Source organism: Hyla sarda, chromosome 1 (genome assembly GCF_029499605.1).
Source record: "Hyla sarda isolate aHylSar1 chromosome 1, aHylSar1.hap1, whole genome shotgun sequence".
Taxonomy (NCBI): domain Eukaryota; kingdom Metazoa; phylum Chordata; class Amphibia; order Anura; family Hylidae; genus Hyla; species Hyla sarda.
Window position 1 is genome coordinate 306,822,629 of NC_079189.1, and position 27,710 is coordinate 306,850,338.

Genomic DNA, 27,710 nt, shown 5'->3' on the forward strand with positions numbered 1-27,710 from the left:
TTGAAGGGCAGTTAACATAATAATACTTTGATAATATAAATGTTGGATATCTTTGTTCATGTAACTGTAGGATGAAGTACTAAAAAGCTATACATTGTACTGTCTTTGTTCTTTAAAAAGATATTTGTCCAAGATCCAATGAATTGTTATATCCTCTTAGAAACAGGTTATGCTGATACGAAATGGAACTTAATAGTGGGAACCATCATACTATTTAGATTATATATGCACCTGAGCTACCTTCCTGTTATGTTTTCTTCTGCGCCTGTATTCTCTGACCATCATGAATGGAATAAATGTAGCATCATCTTTTCTTTTATAATGCCCCTGAAATGAATGATTTCAGCAGGTATATTAATTCATGTTCTCTCCAGCTCATGTTGCTGCTATACAGTTGACTATCTGAATGAACCAAAGACTAGCTACGTGTCTTCCGAAGGGTTAAATGATCATGAGCAGTGGGTACCTGCAAGAAGGATCCAATCCGGTGGAATTCAGACTGAGATGCTAGCTGCTCACTGGCTGGTTTGTCTCCCTGTATCTCTACACACAGCCACACAGACACACTCAGCTGTGTGCATCTAGACACCAAAAGATACATCGAGGTAGCTACAATACAGGAAAATGAGCAACTCAGGGTTTGAAAACAAGGATGGGCAAGAACCTTTAAAGTATATCAGGTAAGATGTTTATCAGCTGCCATCTGTGGGAAGCCTTGTGCGTGAATTTGTAGAGATTCAGCTGCTAGGAGCTTCTTCGGAGGGTGTGGGTTTATATTAGCCAATGTACAATATCTTTTCAAAAGGATTAGTCAACCGATGTAAATCAGTCAGTAAATAATAATCGCATATATTGTATAGCAGTGTGCTGTACATAGATTGTGCCGGTATCGAAAACAATCCCTCCGTGTGTTATGTATAATATTGTTTTTCTCCTGCTGGGACTTACAGCCATAAGTGTCATCCTCGCTTTAAGCTGTCGTAGCGAAATAAACAATAAGACAATCACTCTACAAGTGTCTTGGAAATAAAGAAATGAGCTGAGCACTTGGAGAATGACTGAACAGCTTTCCCTATACTTGGCAGTCATTTCTACATGATATACCAGGTTTTGTGTGAAACATAAGATTTTACTATTTAAAGTCATTTATAGATATGTCTTGCACAACTGCGAAAATGTTATCCAGTTGGGCAGTTTCTTGTCTCAAGCATGACTACAAGAAGTGTCAGAATTCCCTGAGGTTCATGTTTCAAAACTGTCACTGTCATAGGGTTTAGGATGATATAAAGCTGTCATTAGTTTTAGCATTGCATGCAACATAATCGTTCCAATATCTCAATACCTGCTTCACTATTTTAAACCTGATCTAGGCTGAAAAAAAATCCATCTTTGTACATTGTTATACATGATGTAACTAATGGCAGGGCACGCACATCACACCTCTTTTGTAAAATTAAGTTGCCATCAGTATGCCAAAAACAGATCTGTTTGATATATGTGGCTAGTGGAACTTTCAGCGGGTCATGGGACCCCCTTCTGTTTGATAAAAATAGGACTCATACATGATGCCCATATAGCCTCCTGATCACAACCCTAGGTAAGCAATATTATTTAGCATCAAAACATCCCTACATATTTTGGTATAACATGTTCCCTTTACAGTGGGGCAAAAAAGTATTTAGTCCGCCGCCAATTGTGAAAGTAAGCATTAATAACTCTGAGATGCTTTTACCTTTTATTCTGATTCTGAGATAGTTTTTTCGTGACATTCTACTTTAACATAGTGGTAAATTTTCATCGTTACTTGCATCCTTTCTTGGTGAAAAATCTTGAAATTTCATGAAAATTTAGCATTTTTCTTACTTTGAAACTTTTTGCTTGTAAGGAAAATGGACATTTCAAATAAATTATATATTGATTCACAAAAACAATAGGTCTCCTTTATGTTGGCATCAGAAAGTTGACATGTTTTTACTTCTGGAGGACATTAGAGGGTTTCAAAGTAAAGCAGGATTTTTTAAAATTTTCATGAAAAATTCTAAATCTGAATTTTCCCTAAATTTTACATTTTTACATGGTGTAATAGGAGATATTGCCCCCAAAATTTGTAACCCCAGTATGGAAATACCCCATGTGTGGACATCAAGTGCTCTGCTGGTGCACTGCAATGCTCAGATGAGGAGTCGTCACATTTGGCTTTTGGAAAGCAAATTTTGCTGAAATGGTTTTTGGGGGGCATGTCGCATTTAGGAAGCCCCTATGGTGCCGGAACCGCAAAAAAAAATAAAAGAAAAATAAAAAGCAAAAGCAAAAAAAAATAAATAAAAAAAAAGCAAAAAAAAAAAAAAAAAAAACACATGGTATACTATTTAAGTTTGAGTTTTCTGCTCGGAGTTTGAGGTGCAAAATTGTAACCCTATTTCTTCTGCGTATGGAAATGCCCCATATGTGTATGTAAAGTGCTCTGCGGGCGAACTACAATGCTCAGAAGAGAAGGAGCGCCATTGAGCTTTTGGAGAAAGAATTTGTTTGGAATGGAAGTCGGGAGCTATGTGCATTTACAAAGCCCCCGTGGTGCCAGAACAGTGGACCCCCCCCCCACATGTGACCCCATTTTGGAAACTACACCCCTCATGGAATTTAATAAGGGGTGCAGTGAGCATTTACACCCCACTGGCATTTGACAGATCTTTGGAACAGTGGGCTGTGCAAATGAAAAATAAAATTTTTCATTTTCACGGACCACTGTTCCAAATATCTGTCAGACACCTGTGGGGTGTAAATGCTCACTGAACCCCTTATTACATTCCGTGAGGAGTGTAGTTTCCAAAATGGGGGCCCATGTGGGGGGAAGGTCCACTGTTCTGGCAACATGGGGGCTTTGTAAACACAGGTGGCCTACAATTCCGGAAAAATTGTCTCTTCAAGAGCCCAATGGCGCTCCATTGTGTGCCCACAGAGCACTTAACATCCACACATGGGGTAAGTTCTTACTCAGAAGAAATGGGGTTGCAAATTTTGCGTTTTTTTTTTCCTATATTGCCTTGTGAAAATGAAAAATTTTGGGTAACAACATCATTTTTGTGAAAAAATTTTTTTTTTCATTTTCCCATTCAAATGTAATGAAAATACGTCAAACACCTGTGTGGTGTTAAGGCTCACTATACCCCTGGTTATGTTCTGTAAGGGGTATCGTTTTCAAAATAGGTTCACACGTGGGTATTTATTATTTAGTGTTTATGTCAGAACTGTAAAATCAGCCACCCCTGTGCAAATCACCAATTTAGCCATGTTGTGCGCCCGCAGAGAATTTTACGTCCACATATGGGGTATTTCCGTACTCAGTAGAATTTGCGTTACAAATTTTGGGGGTCTTTTCTTCCTTTTACCTCTTGTGAAAATGAAAAGTATGGGGGCAACATCAGCATGTTAGTGTAAAGATTTTAATTTTTTTACACTAACAGGCTGGTGTAGACCCCAACTTTTCCTTTTCATATGGGGTAAAATGAGCAAAAGCCCCCCAAAATTTGCAACGCAATTGCTACCGAATACGGAACTACCCCATATGCACAATTCAGCACAAAATGCTCAAAAGCCGAAATGGGGCGGATGAGCAGAAATTCTGCCATGTGAATAGGGCCTTACAATTGCCGCAGCTACAAAAAATATTCTACGCCAGTGATTCCCAAACAGGGTTCCTCCAGCTGTTGCTAAACTCCCACCATTCGGCAATGCTGGGAGTTGTTTTGCAACAGCTGGAGGCTCCATTTTGGAAACACTGCCGTACACGAGACGTTTTTCATTTTTATTGGGGGGGGGGGGGGGGGCGGAAGGCAGTGTGAGGGTGTGTATATGTAGTGATTTACTTTTTATTTTGTGTAGTGTAGTGTTTCCAGGGTACATTCGCACTTCGCACTGGCGGGGGTTCATGATGAGTTTTCTGCTCGGAGTTGCAAAACTACAACTCCCAGCATGCACTTACAGACCGTGCATGCTGGGAGTTGTGGTTTTGCAATAGCTGAAGGCACACTGTTTTTTTTTCCAACCAGTTTCCCTCCAGCTGTTGCAAAACTGCAACTCCCAGGATGTACTGAATGCTAAAGGGCATGCTGGGAGTTGCAATTATGAAAAAGCTGGAGGCACGCAACTACAACTCCCAGCATGCCGAGACAGCAGTTTGCTGTTTGGGCATGCTGGGAGGTGTAGTTTGCAAGATTTAGAGGGCAATGGTTTAGAGACCACTGCACAGTGATCTCCAAACTGTAGCCCTCCAGATGTTGCAAAACTACGAATCCTAGCATGCCTTTACAACAAACTGCTGTGTGGGCATGCTGGGAGTTGTAGTTTTGCAAGATCTGGAGGGCCACAGTTTAGACACTACTGCACAGTGATCTTGAAACTGTAGCCCTCCAAGTCTTGCAAAACTACAAATCCCAGCATGCCCAGACAGCAAAAGAATGTCTGGACATGCTGGGAGTTGTAGTTTTCCAAGATCTGGAGGGCCACAGTTTAGAGACCACTGTACAGTGCTCTCCAAACTGTGGTCCTCCTGTTATTTGAGGCCACTCACCGGATCACCGCCTCTGCCCAGATTACTCTTCTGCTGTAGTTTACTGATGTTACCCGCCTGGATCGCAGCTGCCTGGAGTGGATCGCCGCTGTGCCTGCACCCGGTAACTGCCGCCACCCGCTGCTCCTACCGGACCGAACTTTAAACACCCCCCCTGCCCCCGATCTGCTATTGGCCGGTCGCTTCTGACCGACCAATAGCAGGGATAGGAGGGGTGGCACCCCGGCCACCTCACTCCTATCCTTTCAGGGGGATCGGGGCTCTCCAAGACAGTCTCAGGACCCCCCAGGCTTTGGCATGGGATGCCTGCTGAATGATTTCAGCAGGCATCTGGGGTCCGGTCCACGCCCGGCGAGGACCAGAGAAATACAGGGCGCACCTGTACGCCCTGAGTCCTTAAGTAGTTAAAAATTGTCTGATTTTTCAAGAGTTTATTTGCAAATTATGGTGGAAAATAAGTATTTGGTCACCTACAAAGAATTTCTGGCTCTCACAGACCTGTAACTTCTTTAAGAGGTCTCCTCTGTCCTCCACTCGTTACCTGTATTAATGGCCCCTGTTTGAACTTGTTATCAGTATAAAATACAACTGTCCACAACCTCAAACAATCACACTCCAAATTCCACTATGGCTAAGACCAAAGAGCTGTCGAAGGACAGCAGAAATAAAATTGTAGACCTGCAGCAGGCTGGGATGACTAAATCTGCAATAGGCAAGCAGCTTGGTGTGAAGAAATCAACTGTGGGAGTAATTATTAGAAAATGGAAGACATACAAGACCACTGATAATCTCCCTCGATTTGGGGCTCCACACAAGATCACACTCCATGGTGTCAAAATGATCACAAGAACCGTGAGGAATAATCCCAGAACCACGCGGGGGGACCTAGTGAATGACCTGCAGAGAGCTGAGACCAAAGTAACAAAGGCTTCCATCAATAACACACTATGCCACCAGGGACTCAAATCATGCAGTGCCAGACGTGTCCCCTCTGCTTAAGCCAGTACATGACTGGTGCCCATCTGAAGCTTGCTAGAGAGCATTTTGATGATCCAGAAGAGTATTGGGAAAATGGCATATGGTCAGACAAAACTAAGGTAGAACTTTTTGGTAAAAACTTAACTCATCGTGTTTGGAGGAGTTTAAAGGAAAGAATAAATGGGGTCATGTATCGTGATATTTTGATTGAAAACCTCCTTCCATCAGCAAGGGTATTGAAGATGAAACATGGCTGGGTCTTTCAGCAAGACAGTGATTCCCAACACACCACCCGGGCAATGAAGGAGTGGCTTCATAAGAAGCATTTCAAGGTCCTGGAGTGGCCTAGCCAGTCTCTAAATTTCAAACCCATAGAAAACCTTTGGAGGGAGTTGAAAGTCTGTGTTGCCCAGTGACAGCCCCAAAACATCACTGCTCTAGAGGAGATTTGGATCGAGGAATGTGCCAAAATACCAACAACAATGTGTGAAAACCTTGTGAAGACACACAGAAAAACGTTTGACCTCTGTCATTACCAACAAAGGGTATGTAACAAAGTATTGAGATTAATTATTATTATTGACCAAATACTTATTTTCCACCATAATTTGCAAATAAATTCTTAAAAAATCAGAACATTTGATTTTATGGATGTTTTTTCTCATTATGTCTCTCATAGATGAGGTATACCTATGATGAAAATTACAGATTAAGTGGGAGAACTAGCACAATTGGTTGCTGACTAAATACTTTTTTGCACCACTGTAGGTATTTCTAAATAATAGCTTATTTTCCAAAAAGGCAGATGTTGGAATGGAGAAATAAGAAATCCACTAATTTGTGATCATTATAGATATCATAGGAGAGGGATGTACATGATATCCTTGGTGGCCATGAAGATGGAGTTGTATATCACTTTAGGATTTATAATTACTGGTTATAATTTCTCTGGCAAATACTATACAATATTTATATTGACTTCAATTATTTATTATTCATTTTAAGGCTGTAAAAGCTGAACAGGGAGTTAATCTAAATGGTCAAATTCAGCTTTTTATTAGAAATTCCTTATGTAACAAGCGATCATAAATAAGTGCACTGAAGCCTCCCCAGAAGAGCACCTCTCTGAGAAGACCAGCCCTTTATTAAAACCATGTTTCATGTGACAGATTTTCAGCCCACCATGAAAAAACTACCATGGAAGGCCACTTTTCAATGTAACTTTGGGTGACCTTCTCAAAGAGGTAATTTATTTATGAGTCAATATATTTATGGAGAAACCACGGTAAAAAACCCCCACATATTAGTAACAGCGGAAGTGGTCATTTGGGTACAACACCTGGTCCGCATGGTAATATGTGAGCATTCCTTTATAAATAAGAGGTTGCAGATTCATGGCTGCTCTATATCTAGTGGAAGAAGTGGAAGAAGATGGTAGCTTATACACAGTGCTGTATAGTGGATTGTTAAGTTCTTATTTATTACATAGAAACAAAGAATGTGTCGGCAGATAAGAACCATTTGGCCCATCTAGTCTGACCAATAATTTGAATCCTATCAATAGTCCCTGGCCCTATCTTATATGAAGGATCTATCATATCTATCGCCTTATGCCTATCCCATGCATGCTTAAACTCCTTCACTGTATTTGCAGCAACCACTTCTGCAGGAAGGCTATTCCATGCATCCACTACAGTAAAGTAATACTTCCTGATGTTACTTTTAAACCTTTGCCCCTCTAATTTAAAACTATGTCCACTTGTGGTAGTTTTTCTTCTATATAAATATGCTCTTCTCCTTTACCGTGTCGATTCCCTTTATGTATTTAAAAGTCTCTATCATATCCCCTCTGTCTCTTCTTTCTTCCAAGCTATACATGTTAAGGTCCTTTAACCTTTCCTGGTACATTTTATCCTGCAATCCATGTACTAGTTTAGTAGCTCTTCTCTGAACTCTATTTAGAGTATCTATATCCTTTTGGAGATACGGCCTCCAGTACTGCGCCCAAAACTCAAAGTGAGGTCTCACCAGTGTTCTGTACAGTGGCATGAGCACTTCTCTCTTTCTACTGCTTATACCTCTCCCTATACATCCAAGCATTCTGCTAGTGTTTCCTGATGCTCTATTATATTGTCTTTAACCCCTTAAGGACTCAGCCCATTTTGGCCTTAAGGACTCAGACAATTTAATTTTTACGTTTTCATTTTTTCCTCCTCGCCTTCTAAAAATCATAACTCTTTTATATTTTCATCCACAGACTAGTATGAGGGCTTGTTTTTTGCGCGACCAGTTGTCCTTTGTAATGACATCACTCATTATATCATAAAATGTATGGCGCAACCAAAAAACACTATTTTTGTGGGGAAATTAAAACGAAAAACGCAATTTTGCTAATTTTGGAAGGTTTCGTTTTCACGCCGTACAATTTATGGTAAAAATGACATGTGTTCTTTATTCTGAGGGTCAATACGATTAAAATGATACCCATTATTATATACTTTTATATTATTGTTGTGCTTAAAAAAAATCACAAACTTTTTAACCAAATTAGTACGTTTATAATCCCTTTATTTTGATGACCTATAACTTTTTTATTTTTCCGTATAAGCGGCGGTATGGGGGCTCAATTTTTGCACCATGATCTGTACTTTTTTTTGATACCACATTTGCATATAAAAAACTTTTAATACATTTTTTATATTTTTTTTTATAAAATGTATTAAAAAAGTAGGAATTTTGGACTTTATTTTTTTTCGTTCACGCCGTTAACCGTACGGGATCATTAACATTTTATTTTAATAGTGCGGAACTTTATGCACGCGGCGATACCAAATATGTCTATAAAAAAAAATTTAAGCTTTTTGGGGGTAAAATAGGAAAAAACGGACGTTTTACTTTTTTATTGGGGGAGGGGATTTTTCCCTTTTTTTTTTACTTTTACTTTTACATTTTTTTACATTTTTTTTTACACTTGAATAGTCCCCATAGGGGACTATTCATAGCAATACCATGATTGCTAATACTGATCTGTTCTATGTATAGGACATAGAACAGATCAGTATTATCGGTCATCTCCTGTTCTGGTCTGCTCGATCACAGACCAGAGCAGGAGATGCCGGGAGCCGCACGGAGGAAGGAGAGGGGACCTCCGTGCGGCGTTATGAATGATCGGATCCCCGCAGCAGCGCTGCGGGTGATCCGATCGTTCATTTAAATCGCGAACTGCCGCAGATACCGGGATCTGTATTGATCCCGGCACCTGAGGGGTTAATGGCGGACGCCCGCGAGATCGCGGGCGTCGGCCATTGGCGGCGGGTCCCTGGCTGCGATCAGCAGCCGGGATCAGCCGCGCATAACACGGGCATCGCTCCGATGCCCGCGGTTATGCTTAGGACGTAAATGTACGTCCTGGTGCGTTAAGTACCACCGCACCAGGACGTACATTTACGTCCTGCGTCCTTAAGGGGTTAATTACATTACCTTTAAGTCTTCTGAAATTATTTCTCCTAAATCCCTTTCCTCAGATACTGAGGTCAGGGCTGTGTCAAATATTCTATATTCGGCCAAGGGTTTTTACGCCCCAGCTGAATTATCTTGCACTTATCCACATTAAATTTCAGTTGCTAGAGTTCTGACCATTCTTCTAGTTTTCCTAAATCCTTTTCCATTTGGCAGATCCCTCCAGGAACATCAACACTGTTACACTGATATGTACTATATACACAACTTGGAAATTAATAGAACTAGAATGCACCTGTTTACAAAAAAAAAATTATACTCACCTGTAATACTTATTAGCCTTAGTAGCTAGTAGGGTTTAACCAGACACTTCCTTTCTGCAGGTTGGTTCACCATTTCTAGCTGTCACGCCCCCTCCCATAGGCTTGCATTGAGGGGGCGGAGCATGACATCACACAAGGTCGGGCCGTGACGTCACAATGCTCCAGCCCCCGTGATCGCCAGTAATCAGACCCGGAGCGAACATGCTCCGGGGACTGATTATAACAGGGTGCTGTGTGCAAGATCACGGGGGTCCCCAGTGGCGGGACCCCTGCGATCAAGCATCTTATCCCCTATGCTTTGGATAGGGGATAAGATGTCATAGCGCCGAAGTACCCCTTTAAGAATGTACTACAAATAATCTCTTAGCATAGTTCATATTTGATATATTTTACCAAGATTTCACCCCATATTATGACACTGTTCAAGTCTGCATTGTGGCTTTTGTCTATAACAATTCTCTGCTGGGTCCATCTGGTTTTGCCAAGGTGCCATTCATTTTGAATGGTAAAACACACTGTGTGCAAATATGGAAAAACCTGAGACACAGATGTGAACATACATTCATAATACATTTATACTTTCTTGTATTTTATCCCACTGTCCATCTGGATGTCTATAATGGTAACACTGGTGTTTGTTGAAAAAGACACCATCCTAATGATTTAGAAAAGTATTGGAAATATTACAATTGATCCTAGTGGGGAGAGTCAAATTACATGACAGAGCTACTAGGTGGTGGGCTTTACCATCCTTTACCAACCCCTGAGTTTGGATTAAGTGATGACAAATTGAAATGGCAAATTTCAGTGGTGTTTTAAACATTGACTTGTATACCTACAATTGCTGCCCACATGGCCTCTGTGTTTTCTGATTTCTTTGTTTTTTCATAAAATGTATTGCATACACTGTCTCCATGTAAAGTAATATGCACACAATTTATTTTTGTTAAGTAATAAACACAACTCCTTTTGTAAAGTAATATCTTGTTCCCCCCCCCCCCCCTCCCTATTTAACACACTGAGGAGTAGATGGTCACTGGTTCCTTACTACAGGACCACTATTAACCACTAGGCACCTAGAAGTCTATGTAAACATGCCCTTTAAGGCTGAGTTCTCATCAATGTTGTGGAGCTCCGTTACAACAGCTGAATAACGGGGCTTGGACGAAGGGTGTCACTCATAACTGACATCAACTGAACCTGAAAAGGTCCCATTAACTTTGAATGGGGTCCGTCATGGTTTCTGTTAGATGTCCATTATTTTGCAAGTTTTAGCAAAGAAAAAAACCTGACATACAGGGTTTTATTTTCTCTACTAAAGTCCCCTTATTTAAGCAGAATCAGCAAATGGAGCTCCAAACGCTGATGTGAACAGTCTAACACAGCAACTTCCAGATCCAAAACCTAGCTAACCCATCTGAAGAGAGGAAGGAAAGATAAAATAAATGTTACCTTTTACTGGGTGTTTACCCAACATCCACTTTTATGACTAATCTGATATTGACAACTTATAATCATAAACGATAAAATGCTTTGGAAAAAGTTAAAATAGATATTATTTTCTCAACATTATTTTTCACAACAGTATTTAAAAAAAGTTTGCTATGCAAGTGGTCTCACATCTTATACTTGTATACTCTTTATAAATTGTCTATTGGGTTTGGTTATAAAAGCTTGCTTATGCTTTCCTAATGGTGTCCATTAAAATAAGTAGGCTGTCTCTGTAATGGAGGACAGCACTCGTCCTCCAGAATAAGATATGACAACCCCTTTAAGATCTAACACCTGACAAATAAAATTTATAGCCCCGGTGCACTGATGGTATATAAGCAGCTATGATACAACTGAGCGGGTCCCTGACTTGCCGTTCCAAAGTTAAGAGCTAATAGTAATTATGAAAATTGTGTATCAGCGCTATTATGGGTAAGTACTTCAAATAAGGCTTACTTGATTATTGTAGAACAATTCATATGCGGCACGCTCTAAGCGGCGTTCACTAAAAGAAAAACATATGCCGTGATTGATGTTAATGCTGATGAGTTACTCCTGAGCAACAACCATCCAAGTAACCATCACACAAGTACAAGTTATGCGGACAATATACACAACAGTCTTATCCAATGTACGTTATGCTATAGGATCAATTTTCATCCATCCAGATATTTCTCATAGTCATATGTCCGTCCTGAGTTTAGTACGGCTATTGTTATTAGAATAGTCCAAACGAGTGACTGCACGTTGCCACCCCGTATCTCCACAACAATAGTGGCGCAACAAACAGACGCTTCCACTTTAGTACCTTTAGTTGTTACTGTGTTGTACTCCATTCTTCCCTCGTCCCTCCGGGGGTAGGTTTGTAGTCCTATACTTGATAAGATCCTAGATAGCGACCAGGGGCCGAACGCCAGGAGATCTACTCCGGCCAAAGTGTTTCAATGGCTGGCCGCCGTGGTCTGCCGATTCTGAGCCGATTCTGAGCCATTTACTGTTGGCATTCAAACAAAAACTGTTGGGGTCCCATAAGACTGGCGGGGTCCCACAAGAGCACTGAGGTAGGAGCAGCAAGGGGATGAATATTATAATATGTCTTTTTATTTATTTTTATTTTTTACTATTTTTACTTTTTTAAATTCTTTTCAGTATTTATTATACTCTTGGAATACCCTGTAAGATTAATTTCAAAGAATGTGTAACAAAACAAGGGGTTAGAACTTAAATCTTAGTTTGTAGACTTCTATTTCCATGTAGGCATTTATCAAATACAATTTTTTGAGCTTTGAACCATGTCTTCAGGCATGACAGATGGGCTCAGGACATGTTTTGTAATACCAGCCATGGAACAAACTATTCAGATCTGTCATGTTCAAAGAAGAACTATTAAATGTATAATATGGAAAGCCTTTTTTGTGTAAATGGAAAGTGGACAAAAAAGTTTCTAGATAGGTTATTTTAGTCTAAGTGACCTATCATTTTGCAATTTTTTATTTATCTAATTACGTTCAAAATTTAGTTGCGATTTCTTTCTTTCTAGCATCTGGAGAGATCACATGTTCTGACAGTTTACTCTGTAGTAAAGTTATTAGCGATGCATAAAATCGCTATGATCAATAAGAGACCTGTCCTTTTAGTTGTATTATGGGGGGGGGGGGGGTCAATCATTACATGGGAGGGTTCAGGTGTAGACAGGTGAAGGGGGTGCCAAGGTAACTTGAGGGCAGCAAGGACCCAGTAACTGTAGGTAAGAAACAAATACAGTGAAAGCCTGCCCCCTGTTGAGCGTCAAAATTAATTCAGGTTTTAGCAAAAAGCATGATATAAAAGGATTTTGGAGGATTTTTTAGTATTCACTGTTTGAAGCTCTGCAATTCAGCCGTACATAGTGAATAAGCAGTCACACAGACGCCAGCCATTTTGCCTTCTCTAATGCTTTTTCTGACATGCAAATGTAATAACATAATATCTCTGTGTTCACACATTGTAATATGATTAGCAAAATAGGTCCATAAAATAAGTTCATAATTCATAATAAAATTTGTTCAAATTTTTAATCAAATTACGTGCACAATGAAAGTCAATGGAGAAGTAGTTGTCAGTGCTCACACTGTTTAAAAAAAAGCTTCAGTAATTACAATGTTGTCGTTACAGACTTTTTTGTGGACAGTGTGTACTGATAACCACTTTTCCATTGACTTTCATTGTGCACATTATTAGACTAAAGGGGTTATTCACCATAAGTTGATTTTTGTGCTTACCTGCTAGACAGTAATGGACATGCTTAGGAAAGATCCATGCTTGTCTTGAAGCTAAATGGCTGTGCTGTGAGTCCACTATAAGGCTGTGGCTTTCTTTTTGTGAAATCACTATTTTCTGTTGGAGTTTCCTGTCTCCATCTACAAGTCCCAGGATCCCTTGTTTGTAAATGTGAGGTCAGTTTTCTACCTTCCACACATTAGCCACTCCACCCAGCACACCTGAGCTGCCTTCCATGCTGTGCTGTAAACAATAGACCAGTGTTTCCTAACCAGGGTGCCTCCAGTTGTTGCAAAACTACAATTCCCTGCCGAATGATCTCTCCACCCATTGAAGCAGACAGGCTCCCTTTGAACACCTGACTAGTGATGTAATGTCTCAGACCACACTACAAGACATTTTGTATGCTGTTAAAAATAAACATCGGGGCAAAGATCACATTAGAAATGTGAGATTAGCAATCAAACACAGGTATAGACACCAACTTTACGGCCCCTGTAGCATAGTCATATAAAAAAAAATCCTGGAATACCACATCAATAGTTTGAATGTATTTTATTCAAATTTTATGAACAACTTAGAATGAAAACCCAATGAATTGGTACGAAGGAATCCATTTTGTCCCTCATTTGTTCAAAATGTCGTGGTGATCTCTTGCTGCAGCTTTATATGTTTCGGTCCCTTAAACCTAATATTTTTTATTTAAAAAAAGGCCACATGAGCAGAATATTACATATTGCCCTTGTGAACCATGCAATATAGCCAGGTATTACCAGCGCTATTGAATTTACTTTGTACCATGAACTACTGCTAAGGGGATAGCCTTTTTGTATGAGAAGCACTTTTAGTTCTGTAATTTTGACATATGACATTTCATTTTTATTGTTCATAAATTGACAAACTGGCCATATGGAACTATTTTTTTTTTAATGTTCTTCTTGGCAGAAGTTAATAATTTTTTTTTATACCTGAAGGTCACTATTTTCCCATTATTATTATTTTTTTTAATCAAAGCTAATTCCTGCACATCTGATCTGAACTATATACATATATCTTGTTAGCACAAATATAGTCCCTATATTATTACTATATAATGTGTGAAGTGAGATTTATTTTTCTTCTACTTATAGATGTGATTAAACCCTACTGCACAACAGTTGACCATCTACCTAAAGCTTGTACTGGGCATTGGAGCACTAACAAATAGGATATATGTATTAGAAAAAAAGAACGTCGCTGCACTCACCCAAATGTATCTTCAGCTGTTGAATCTTTATTATTCCTTGAATGTACAGCAAGAAACAGCGTCAGGATGATTGCCCTTGGCAGGTTATTGGTTACTGGCACTACCAATAATATTGGAGTAATCATTTTGCTGGGAAATTGTGGTCTTGTGTGTGCCCCAGGTGCAGTGCCTGATCGCTACCTGCTTTTATACTATTACACCAAATGCACTAAATAGGCTGCAGTGATTTTAACTTTTTTTGTTTGCTTTTAGGTTAAATGAATGTAATGGAGGTCCATACTCTGCACTCACTTTATTAACCTTGGTAGAATGATGTAACAAAGACTGGCTTCACTTCTAAAGCATCTGGCTCACTCATGCAATTCACAGAGGGTCCATTGACTTGAATTGGTGTTGTATGTCCTGCAATAACTAATTGACTTCTTGATAGTTACTTTTCCAGCAATACATGTTATCGTTGGGCTAGTTCCTTATGTCTCATGATCAATGGAGGACCACTTATGGGAAGTCCAAACTGCATACACCTTTTGTATGTCAGTATTTTTAGAAAGATGGGGAGATTTATTAATACTGTATTAGAGAGTACCTGTTATTTCAGGTACATTTTCAGGATATGCTGTCATGTTAAGCAGATATTCAATAGTTCAATTCTCCCTGAGCTAGTGAAAGGAGTCTAGCTGCTATGATGTTTCACGTACACTATACACACAGAAGAGGGGATCATGCTCCTCTGTGTCCCTATAGCACATCATCAGAAGCAGTAGTGTGGAAGACACGCAGCAGTACTAACCAGTGTAAACTGTGAATCAAGCACTGCAGTAAGTTTGACTGCCTATTTTTGCAGTCTCTTTGTCTGCCTCTATATCTCTCTCCAGTTACTCTCCCTTTTTCCTTCTTCATTGACTTCTTTTTGCAGTTGTACCTGATACCTTAGTGACAGGACTTGGAGAAGTGCAGTTTTTGCAGTGTGAATGATGGGTTTAGGAGTGAGAGAGGGATAATTAAAGGACCCTAAGAAGTAAAGAAAGGGGCATTTTTCTCTGATAAGATATATTCCAGTTTATTATTAGTGTGCACTAATGATTTTTGCAAAGTTTGTTCAAATTACAGTAATAATTTAAAGAGAATCTGCCATCACTTATAGGCTTCCCAAAGCCCAAGTCAGTGGGCTGGTCCATTCCACGAGCCTTGATTGATAGATATCTCCCTGTTTGTGCATATGAAAGATCTATCAATCGAAGTTGTTGGGGTGGGGAGAAGTTACTAGGGACTGCCCTGATGACCCTGAATGTACCACACGCTATTTAATAGATTTGTCGCTTCTAACTAGACATGTAATGTTAAAAAATGTTCTCCTCCTTATGCCACATCTTGGTAGGCACACAATATTTTGCACCAAAATGCCAAACACACACCATTAATAAATCTGGCACATTTGTAGACTCCTGTGAGCCATGTTCTTTTCCCATAGACTTTTCAAAACTGTCTAGTGAGGCACTAAAATAAATCGGGTGCAAAGCATGTATGCCAGTTTTATGGGGCAATTTGAGTTAGAATTATGGCCAACAGCGGCCTGAGGATGATATCCTAGTAGCAAAAGGATTTTTTATTTTACATTATGCAGTATGCAGAATTTGTATGAAATGAAAAAAAAAATGGGTGAAATCTGCACCACTTTATTATTATCATTTTTTTTAAACTACTAAATTTTGAATGTGTTCAAAAGAATGGAACCAGGTTGGCAAAATGAAACAAGCGAAGCAAGCTATAAAAAAAAGATAAAAGGACTGAAATGCTTTTGTTTGCACTGAAGTGAACACATACTTTCACTCCATGCCCTGGCTCTCTCTTTGATCTTAATATAGTTATAAATAAACATAATAATTGCCCATATTCCAGCTCCAAAACGGGAAACTACTTCCAGCTGGCATCATCGGGTCTTTCATTTGAGCACAATCTAGAAAAAGTTTCCAAGTGCTTTGGAAGATAAAATCTTCTTATGGAGTATAGAGAATGTGGCATTTGACGTGGGTAAGATGATAACTCGCTTCATTTAATCCTCACGAACAAGTGTGTGACCTTCATGGAGTTTTAGAACTATATTGTTAATTCTACATTTAAAGTGCTTGAGTCTTCTCCCATTTTATTGCTGCAGGTGACTATTTAGGAGTCTTTCTTATATTTTTTACATATTCCTTGCATTTCAGTGTTCTCTCAGTAACATATTCCTAAGTGGATGTGCATTCTGGACCTTTATAAGAACATTATAGAATTTGGGGGGATTGCCTGAGCAGCAGCCTCCATCTTGGCTCTCCAGCTGTTGCAAAACTCCTAGCGTGTGGTTGCATGAGAAAGATGGGAGCTGTAGTTCCATAACAGTTAAAGGCGTATTCCAGTGGAAAACATTTTTTTCATATCAACTGGCTCCAGAACGTTAACCAGATTTGTAAATTACTTCTATTAAAAAATCTTAGTCCTTCCAGTACTTATCAGCTGCTGTATACTACAGAGGAAGTTGAGTTGTTCTTTTCTGTCTGACCACAGTGCTCTCTGCCGACACCTCTGTTTGTGTCAGGAACTGTCCAGAGAAGAAGCAAATCCCCATAGCAAACCTCTCCTTCTCTGGACAGTTCCTGACATGGTCAGATGTGGCAGTAGAGAGCACTGTGGACAGACTGAAAAAAACAACTCAACTTCCTCTCCAGTATACAACAGCTGATAAGTACTGGAAGGATTAAGATTTTTTAATAGAAGTAATTTATAAAGCTGTTTTGCTTTCTGACACCAGTTGATAAGAGAAAAAAATGTCATCTCCTGGAGTACCCCAAGGTAGTTTCTTTTCTCAAAAATCCTGTAAGAATCCAAAAAGAGTGTGAGAATTGTGACATTCTTCATTTCATTTCTTATTACAAAAGGGAGAACTACTTCTTGGAACTACTTCTTAAATGTCTTCCATTTACAAAGTATGTGCCTTCACATGATCTTGTCTCTGAGCTCTACAGGCAGTTATTTCTTCCTCATGGCTTGGTTTTTGCTCTGATATGCATTGTCAGCTATTATATACACAGAGGTGTGTCTTTCAAAATCCTGTCCGATAAACAAAATTTACCATAGGTGACACCAATCAATGAGTAGAAACATCGTAAAGATCGAAGGAAAATAAAGAATCCAGAGCTAAACTTAAAGTGTCATAGCAAAGGGTCTGAATTAGGGATGCACCGATATATCGGCGGCCGGAAATAGCTATTTTGGGGAAATGCCGAAACAACAAAAAATTTGCCGATAATGACCCACCTCTCCTGCCCGCCCACAGCACAAGTTACAAACACTGCCAGTGCCAGAGGCGTAGCGTGGGGGGTGCAGGGGGGGCCGGCCGCACCGGGCGCAACATCTGGGGGGGGCGCGCTCTCCGGGTTAGGAATACTTCTTTTTATGTGTCCGGGCCGGCTCCCGTGTGTGGCTGCAGGTGGGGGCCGACCAGAGCATATAAAAACTAATACTGTATACTAAAAACCAGGGGCCTCCAGCTGTTGTGAAACTACAACTCCCAGCATTCCCGGACCGGCAAAGGCTGTCCGGGCATGCTGGGAGTTGTAGTTTCACAACAGCTGGAGACACCCTGGTTTTTAGTATACAGTATTAGTTTTTATATGCTCTGGTCAGCCCCCGCCTGCAGCCACACACGGGAGCTGGCCCGGGCACATAAAAAGAAGTATTCCTATCCCGGACATCCCTGTGTCCCGAAAAATATTTTCGGGACATAAGGATGTCCGCCGGTCACTCACCATTCCCCGGCTAGCGCGCGTTCTCCTTCGGTCCTTCGCTTCTCCGCCTCTATGGTTGTACACACGGCACTGGACGTCCCGTGCGTACAACCATAGAGACGCAGGAGGACCGCAGGATCGTCACAGGAGAACGCGCGCTGGCCGGGGCCTGGTAAGTGACCGGCGGCGCGTCATCTTCTTCAGTGTTCCAGTCACCGCTCCTCTGGTCCCGCCACCTACTGCTATGGTCCATAGGCCATAGCAGTAGATGTGACCCAGGGCCGGAGGAGCGGTGACCGGATCACTGTGGGGGCAGCAGTACAGACATACAGCCTCCAGCCATACACTGTATATGGCTGGAAACTGTATGTCTGTGAGGTGGGGGGAAGCTGCCTACTATTGTGGGGGAACTGCTGACCTAATGTGGGGGGGAGCTGCCTACAAATGTGGGGGGGGGGAGCTGCCTAATATTGTTGGGGGTAGCTGCCTAATATTGTGGGGGAACTGCCTACTATTGTGGGGAACCTGCCTACTATTGTGGGGGGACTGCAGACCTAATGTGGGGGGGAGCTGCCTACAAATGTGGGGGGAGATGCCTAATATTGTTGGGGGGAGCTGCCTAATATTGTGGGGGAACTGCCTACTAATGTGGGGGAACTGCTGACCTAATGGGGGGGGGGAGCTGCCTACAAATGTGGGGGGGAGCTGCCTAATATTGTGGGGGAACTGCCTACTATTGTGGGGAACCTGCCTACTATTGTGGGGGAAATGCTGACCTAATGTGGGGGAGCTGCCTACTATTGTGGGGGAACTGCTACTATTGTGGGGGAGCTGCCTACTATTGTTGGGGAGCTGCCTATTAATGTGGGGGAGCTGCCTACTATTGTGGGGGAGCTGCCTACTATTGTGGGGGAGCTGCCTACTATTGTTGGGGAGCTGCTTATTAATGTGGGGAACTGCCTACTATTGTGGGGGAGCTGCCTATTAATGTGGGGGAACTCCCGACCTAATGTGGGGGAGCTGGCAATCTAATGTGGGGGAATCTAATCTAATGAACGGAGCGCTGCATTTTACCAGAAGACGGGGAGAAGTCATTTTCGGTTTCGGTATCGGTTTCGGTCGGACATTTTTTATTTTATTTCGGTTTTGTTTCGGTTCTGAAATTTCCATTTCGGTGCATCTCTAGTCTGAATACTTACGTCCAATGTGAAATTATAGTTTTTCCTTTTTTCACTAAATTTGAAAAAACTTTCTAAAATTCTGTTTTAACATTTATATTATTATGTATTGAGTACAGTAACCACAGCAAAAGAAAATGTGAAAAAAGAATAGAGTGTAAATACTCTCCAAATGCATTGTACTATGCAATACTTTGGTTTCACCCTTCACTGTAACAATAAGGGTAAGTCCACACCAAGGAAATTCATCAAGGAAAATTTCCTACTTGAAATCTTCTGTGGATCTGTGATCTTCCTGCTCTAGCAGAAATTATTGAAATGGGTGCTCATGCAATTTCTACTTAGCAGTTCTATCACTAAAATTCTGCAATGTAAAGTGTTCACAGCAAAACCCATTAAAGGAGTTCTGTAGTGAAACATAACTTAGCCACTATCCAACGGGGCCCGGCAGTCTGCTGGAAGGGGGCGTGTCGACCATGGCTTCCTGTGGAGGTCAGAACAGCTGCTTCCGGCAGACTGTCAGGGCCCTTTTCAGGAGATCGTGGGGGGGGGGGGGGGGGGTCCTAGTAGTCCGAACCCCTCCCCCCCCCCTCGCCCCGTGATCTATAACTTTTCCCCTATCCTTTGGATGGGGGATAAGTTTTGTTTCACTACACTACTTCATAAAATTTACTGGGAGTGAGTGAAATTGTTTGGCTGACTGCTATCAAAAGTGTATAGTCACCTCTAGTGGTCAGAATTATTTTGAAATATTAATATATATATATATATATTTTTTTTGTATCCTTGGTTCCAGGGCGCTGTACATATTAGGGATTGAAATACAGATAACATACACATAAGACAGGTAATAACAAGATTATGGTGGTTCGGCACTACAAGTCCCACACTGCCCATAACAAAAGCAATTCACATACATACGATTCTCAGCTAAAGAGCCTTCCGTGGAGCTCAGTGCAGACTCGCCAGATCCTCTGATAAACAGCAGTATGTAGTAGGAAAACACGGTACTCACGTATCGCTGCCAAACTAGTGCTTGTTTATTTCATGAGCAGGTACCTACAGCCGATCACATAGAGGGAGCGGAGCAGAAATGGACAATGTCCATTTCGCGGGATCAGCTGCTTCAGCTGGATCTACGTCATCAGCCCTGGCAGTATCCTTAAATCCAAACGAACTTAATTGTTCCATGCGCATGGTAGCGAGACACACTCCATTAACCCATGCATTACTTGTCATAAGTTTGGCGCGGCTAGTGCAGGTAATCGTTTACAATGATTTCATAGAAGAACACACATTTCAATCACGTAAATTGAAAAACTGTGTGAAGTGAGTATAGTGCACAACCAAAATTATTCTAATACTAATATTATCATTTTTAATAATCAGGGCTGTTTCTTTTTGTAATAACAGTTTGTTACGATCACCTCCCCCTGGGATATTATCTATGTGGACAAGACCCATAAATTGTATATCAGTGATCCTGCCGTCATGCACCTACCGTACATGTTTAATAAAGCGTGGAGAGCCCTTTCCAGTACTCAGCGATCTCACATGTTCAGAAAAACACACATTTAATAAATGGATTGTTTTGCCACTATAGAACATGGCGCACTAACATCTGATGGCATACACCACGCAGAGAAATTCAGACCCCAATTGAATGCCCTGACCTGGGCACAAATACTGGCACCAGTGGCATGAACCACACCTGAAGTTCCCTTTGGGTAATTTTTTCTGTAACGAGTTGTCATTCAAATTGGGCAGTCAACCTTTTACAAGCACATCACGGAGACTCTTTGTTTTTTTTTAAAGTAATCAGGGGTTTGTTGTGAACTACTTTTTTCAATATGTCATCCTGGGCCAAAACGTACCAATTTTTGTAAATAGAGTTCTTAATTGTCTGTCCCATGGGGCTATGCTGGAAAGAAAATACCAAATGTCTATCACTAGAAGGGGGTATTACATTTTTTCTTCTTCTTAAATAGGATACTTCTATCTAGAGCCCTAGCCCGATGGTAAGCTTTTTCTAACAATAATTTTGGGTAATTTCTTTCTTCTAGCCGTGTCATTAATTCAATGGCCTGTTGATCAAAGGATGAAATAGTATCATTAATGTGGCATAATCTGACCAGCCGTCCATATGGTAAAGAGTTCTTAACTCCGGATAATAACTGTTGTGGTCTAACAGGGAGTTGACAGCTGTGGGTTTTCGATACCCCCTCATTTTAATTTTACCTTAGCTGGTATCTAAGAAATTTTATTTCTGACCCCCATATAAACGAGTGAACTCCATGGGGACATTTATCATGGTTGCTTCGGTGAGCGAGTTTTGTAGGCATTTTTTTTTTTGCTTTGGGTTTGCTTATGTGTGACATATTTATCATACTATCACAGGGGGTTGATAAATTTGGCTCACATAGGCAAAAACCAATAAAATAACTTTGAGATACCATTTTCTTAGCACACATAAGCAAAAAAAAAGTAAGTGTGTTTATTACATTTTTTTAACCACTTTTTTACATAGGCAAGTTTGTAAGCCAGGCTTGACCTTGCTTACACTTGCGACTTTTTGAAAAGGGTTTGCGACTTTTATTTGCTTATGTGCGACTTTCCCAATGATAAATCCTGGACCACTGCAAAGTAAAAACTGAAAATTGCTTAGGTAGGGCAGATTGGTCTTTTTTTGCTTACCCACAAAAGTTGCACAAAAAATTGGTTAGGCACACATGCAACTTTTTTTGCGACTTTTGTAAGCAAAAAAATCTGTTTAAATCCCTTGATAAATCTGCCAGATTGTGGTTAAGATAACTGACAAATTCACCAAACTGTTGTTCATTCCCTGCCCATACGATAATAATATGATCAATGTACCTAAGGTACAATTTGATGAAAGGGGTAAAGGGGTTTGTCAAAGTATACACTGTGTGCACCTCAAATTCCGCGAGATACAGATTGGCAAAAGTTGGGATGACGGGTGTCCCCATCGCCGTTACCGCCAACTGTTTAAACCATCTCTGGTTGAACTGAAAGGTGTTAAATTCCATAATTAACAATTCACACAGAAACTCCTTGGTCTGTTCCCCCATACCAACAGCATACCGAAGTTGGTTACAGATCACCTTTACACCCGCATCCTGAGGGACGCGGGTGTACAGGCTCTTCACATCTATGCTGGCAAGGCTGAAGGTATCTTCCCACACAAAATCTCCAAATCTCTCAACAGGTCTCTTGTGTCCTGCAAGTATGAGGGGACATTTTTAAGAAGGGGGCGAAGCATCCAATCAAGGTACTGTGATACCTGTTCGGTGATTGAACGACAATTGATCAACCTGGTGGGTTAATGGAGTATGTCTCGCGAACATGCGCATGGAGCAATAAAGTTCGTTTGGATTTAAGGACACTGCCAGGGCTGGCAAAACGGACATTGTCCATTTCTGCTCCGCTCCCTCTATGTGATCGGCTGTAGGTACCTGCTCATGGAATAAACAAGCACTAGTTTGGCAGCAATACATGAGTGCCCTGTTTTCCTACTACATACTTCTGCTTAACCCCTTCCTGCTACAGGACGTATGCATACGTCCCAGCTGCTGACAGGTTCTTGCAACTGGATGTATGCATACGTCCTGTATTAATAGCTTCAGTGTGCGGCTCTGCACAGTGAAGCCGCGGCGATCTCCGCTGCTGTCGGCAGCAGGGGATCGCTGTTACATGTTCAGGGACCTGTCAGAGCGATCCCGCTGTGCGATCGCTCTGACAGGCTTTTTCCCTGACAGGCTCTGCGATCAGAGCCTGGCTTCACTGTGCGGCTCTGCACAGTGAAGCTGCCGGCGATCTCCGCTGCTATCGGCAGCAGGGGATCGCTGTTAGATGTCCAGGGACTTGTCAGAGCGATCCCGCTGTGCGATCGCTCTGACAGGCTTTTTCCCTGACAGGCTCTGTGATCAGAGCCTGGCTTCACTGTGTGGCTCTGCACAGTGAAGCTGCCGGCAATCTCCGGTGTTATCAGCAGCAGGGGATCGCCGTTACATGTTCAGGGACCAGTCAGAGCGATCCCGCTGTGCGATCGCTCTGACTGGCTTTTTCCCTGACAGGCTCTGCGATCAGAGCCTGGCTTCACTGTGCGGCTCTGCATAGTGAAGCCGCCGGTGATCTCCGGTGTTATCAGCAGCGGAGATCACTATGACATATACAGGGACCAATCAGAGCGGTCCCGCTGTGTGATCGCTCTGATTGGCTGTTCTCTGACAGACTGGCCAATCAGAGCGTAGATCACGCGACCGGACTGTTTCTGGCTCCGTGATCGCCCTTCTGACAGTCAGTCTGTCAGAGAAGAGCGAGGAGTCAGGACGTGCTGCGGTCTGATCTGCCGTTTTCACAGCAGATCAGCCACATAGTAAAAAAAAAACAGTAAAACCCACACACATTATCCCCCTCATCCCCACCTCCCCTGCCATCACCATATATTACCCCCCCACCTTTGATCACCCCCCTCATCACCCCTCATCACCCCCTGAGATCTTCGCCCCTTATCACCACCTGAGATCTTCGCCCCTTGTCCCCCTGTGATAGCTGCGACGTGCACCAGTGTGATCGTTGCCCCCTGTCACCTGTGACTGTCGCCCCTGTGTCACCAGAGACCGTCGCCCCCTGTCCCCTGTGGTAGCTGTGGCATGCTGACTAGTATTTTTCAATATAAATCAGCCGTCCGCTATCACCGTCCGTCACCCCTGTGTCACCTGAGTTTGCTGTCATCTGAGACCGTCGCCCCTGTGTCACCTGTGATCGTCTCCCCTTGTCACTGTTCCAAAAAGTAAAAAAAATTAAAAAGTAAAAAAAAGAGCTTGAAACCACCCATTCACCTATCCTTTGATCACCCTCCAGTGATCACCCCCTGAGACCGTCGCCCCCTGTCCCCGGTGGTAGCTGTGGCATGCTGATTAGTATTTTTCAATATAAATCAGCCGTCCACTATCACCGTCCGTCACCCCTGTGTAACCTGAGTTTTCTGTCTGCTGTCATCTGAGACCGTCGCCCCTGTGTCACCTGTGATCGTCGCCCCTGTGTCACCTGTGATCGTCGCCCCTTGTCACTGATCCTGTTGTCATCCCCTTGTTATAAAAAGTAAAAAAAAAAAAAAAAAGTAAACCCTTTCCTGTCACCCCTTTGTAGTCACCCCCTGTTTTTTGTGTTGTGTACACCTAAGTGCACAACATGTCAGGCACATCACAGCGGACATATTCGCTGGAGGAGGCCTATGATTTTGGCCTCAGATATGGAGTCTGTGAGCGATGATGGGGACCCTACATTCCTAATCTCATCTTCATCCTCATCCGACTCGGACGTGCCACCCCCAAGGAGGCGACGCAGGCAGGCCACTGCAGCAGCCGCTGCGTTACCAGGCCCATCAAGGCTTTCTGAGCCCTCGGAGCCCTCTGACTCCACATGGGTAGACCCAGACCATTTTACACCCCAAATTCCTGGGTTTACAGGGAATGCAGGGATGCAATTCCCATTTGCTGGGTTGGCAGAAAAATACTTTTTTAAGTTCTTTTTCACCGATGAGCTACTAGAGCATTTGGTTGCGCAAACAAACATCTACGCCAACCAATATATTACTGCACCTCTCTAGTTACGCTCATCCGAATAGGTGGACCCCTGTAACCCCATCAGAGATGACAAAACTTTGGGGTATAATGCTCAGCATGGGGCTTCTGAAGAAACCCAGTATCCGCTCATACTGGAGCCACGACCTGCTGTATAACACCCACATGTACCGCATGGCGATGAGCAGGACACATTTTGAGCAGATAATGAGGTTTCTGCATTATAATGATAATGCCACTTGTCCACCTAGAGACCACCCTAGCTATGACCGGCTATATAAAATTCGGCCGCTTATAGACCACCTAAATGCCGTGTTCCAGGCAGCATATGTCCCAGAAAGGGAAATATCAATTGACGAGTCCCTGGTGCACTTCAAGGGCAGGCTACAATTCCAGCAGTACCTACCCAGCAAAAGGGCACGGTATGGGGTAAAGATGTACAAGCTCTGTGAAAGTGCATCAGGATACACGTACCGGTTTCGTGCATATGAGGGGAAAGACTCGTCGATTGAACCCCCAGAGTGGGAATTACAGGCAAGATAGTATGGGATTTGGTGCACCCCATACTAGACCAGGGATACCACCTCTACCTGGACAATTTCTACACCAGCGTCCCCCTATTAAAGTGCCTCACTGCACGTGGGACAGTAGCATGCGGCACTGTCTGTACAAACCAGAGAGGCCTCCCCAAACCTCTGCTGGCACACCCCATGCGAAAGCATGAGAGCAGGGCACTGTGCAGCGATGGCATATTGTATGTCAGATAAAAGGACAAGAGAGAGGTCCTTGTACTCACCACAATACATGGCCACGCCACCACCCCGGTTTCTGTACGTGGGGCCCCTACAGAAATCCATAAGCCAGACTGCATCCTGGCTTACAATAAGTTCATGGGAGGGGTGGACTTGTCTGACCAGGTGCTAAAGCCATACAGCGCCATGAGAAAGACAAGGGCGTGGTATAAGAAACTGGCTGTGCATATGGTACAGATGGCCTTATATAACGCCTTTGTCCTGTACCGACATGCCAGCCAGAGTGGGACGTTCTTGGAGTTTCAGGAGGTGGTCATGAGGAACCTGATATTTGGGGACCAGGAAGGTGCAGGCCCCAGCACTTCCGAGTCCTCACGGATTGTGCCAGGGCAGCATTTCCCCAGTGAAATCCCCCACACTGTGAAGAAGGGTAGGACCCAAAAGAAGTGCAGGGTCTGCTATAAAAGAGGGATCCGCCGGGACACTACGTACCAGTGCGAGACCTGCCCCACTCAGCCGGGACTGTGCATCCCATGTTTTAAAATGTATCACACATCCCTGCAATTTTAATTTGATCCATCTTAGCCCCCGTGTATCACATCACATGCCACTGTTTTTTCTTAGTTAATTTTACCCCCGCCCCCATTTTATTAGAATCTGTGGCCAAGTTTGCCATCTATTATTTTTCTTTTTACCCCAAAGCCATTCCAGCAAAATATGTGGTACAGTGTGCCGCAAATTATTTTCATTGTACCCCAAAACCAATCCAGCAAAATATGTGGTACAGTGTGCCGCAAATTTTTTTCATTGTACCGCAAAACCATTTATTTGGTAGTGTGCCACAAATTATTTTCTATATATCATTTTGTTCGGAGACCTGAAGTGCGCCAGCAAAGCACTAAATGTCCACCTATGGGGTGTTTTCTTAATCAGGAGAAATTGGGCTTCAAATTTTGGGGTCCATTTCCACCTATTACCTCTTGTATAAAAGTAAAATTGGGGGTAACACCATCATTTTAGTTTTAAAAATCTAATTTTCCATTTTCATTTCCAACTTCAACACAAAGTCGTAAAACACCTGTGAGGAGTTAAGTCTCACTATACCCCTTGTTACGTTCCTTGAGGGGTCTAGTTTCCAAAATATTATGCCATGTGTTTTTTTTGCTGTTCTGGCACCCTGGGGTCATGCTAAATGCAACATGCCCCCCAAAACAATTTCAAAAAGCCAAATTTTGCACCTTCTCTTCTGAGACCTGTAGTGCACCAGCAGAGCACTTTTCACCCCCATATGGGGTGTTTTCTGAATCGGGAGAAATTGGGCTTCAAATTTTCGGTGGTATTTTCTGCTTTAACCCTTTGTAAAAATGTCAAATTTTTGGGAAACCAAGCATTTTAGGTAAACATTTGTATTTATTTTTTACATATGCAAAAGTCGTGAAACCCCTGTGGGGTATTAGGGTTCACTTTACCCCTTGTTACGTTCCCCAAGGGGTCTAGATTCCAAAATGTGATGCCGTGTGGTTATTTTTTGCTGTCCTGGTACCATAGGGGCTTCCTAAATGTGGCATGCCCCAGAGCAAAATTTGTTTCCAAAAAGCCAAATGTGACTCCTTCTCTTCTGAGACCTGTAGTGCGCCAGCAGAGCACTTTTCACCCCCATATGGGGTGTTTTCTGAATCGAGAGAAATTGGGCTTCAAATTTTGGGGAGTATTTTCTTCTTTAACCCTTTGTAAAAATGTAAAATTTTTGGGAAACCAAGCATTTTAGGTAATTTTTTTTTTTTTTTTTTACATATGCAAAAGTCTTGAAACCCCTATGGGTTATTAAGGTTCACTTTACCCCTTGTTACGTTCCCCAAAGGGTCTAGTTTCCAAAATGGTATGCCATGTGTTTTTTTTTTGCTGTCCTGGCACCATAGGGGCTTCCTAAATGCGGCATGCCCCCAGAGCAAAATTAGCTTCCAAAAAGCCAAATGTGACTACTCCTCTTCTGAGACCTGTAGTGCGCCAGCATAGCACTTTTCACCCCCATATGGGGTGTTTTCTGAATCGGAAGAAATTGTGCTTCAAATTTTGGGGGGGGG

The 27,710-nt window shown here is 42.2% G+C and overlaps 1 protein-coding gene across 1 annotated transcript in view; it reads left to right on the plus strand.

Annotated features, from left to right (window-relative positions):
• The first annotated feature begins 523 nt into the window (after positions 1–523).
• Positions 524–27,710, plus strand: part of YJEFN3 (YjeF N-terminal domain containing 3) — a 358,474-nt gene continuing 331,287 nt past the window's right edge. The window contains exon 1 of the mRNA XM_056518218.1: positions 524–680. Within this exon, the coding sequence (XP_056374193.1) occupies positions 625–680 (56 nt within the window). The 5' untranslated portion in view covers positions 524–624. The remainder of the gene's footprint in view (positions 681–27,710) is intronic.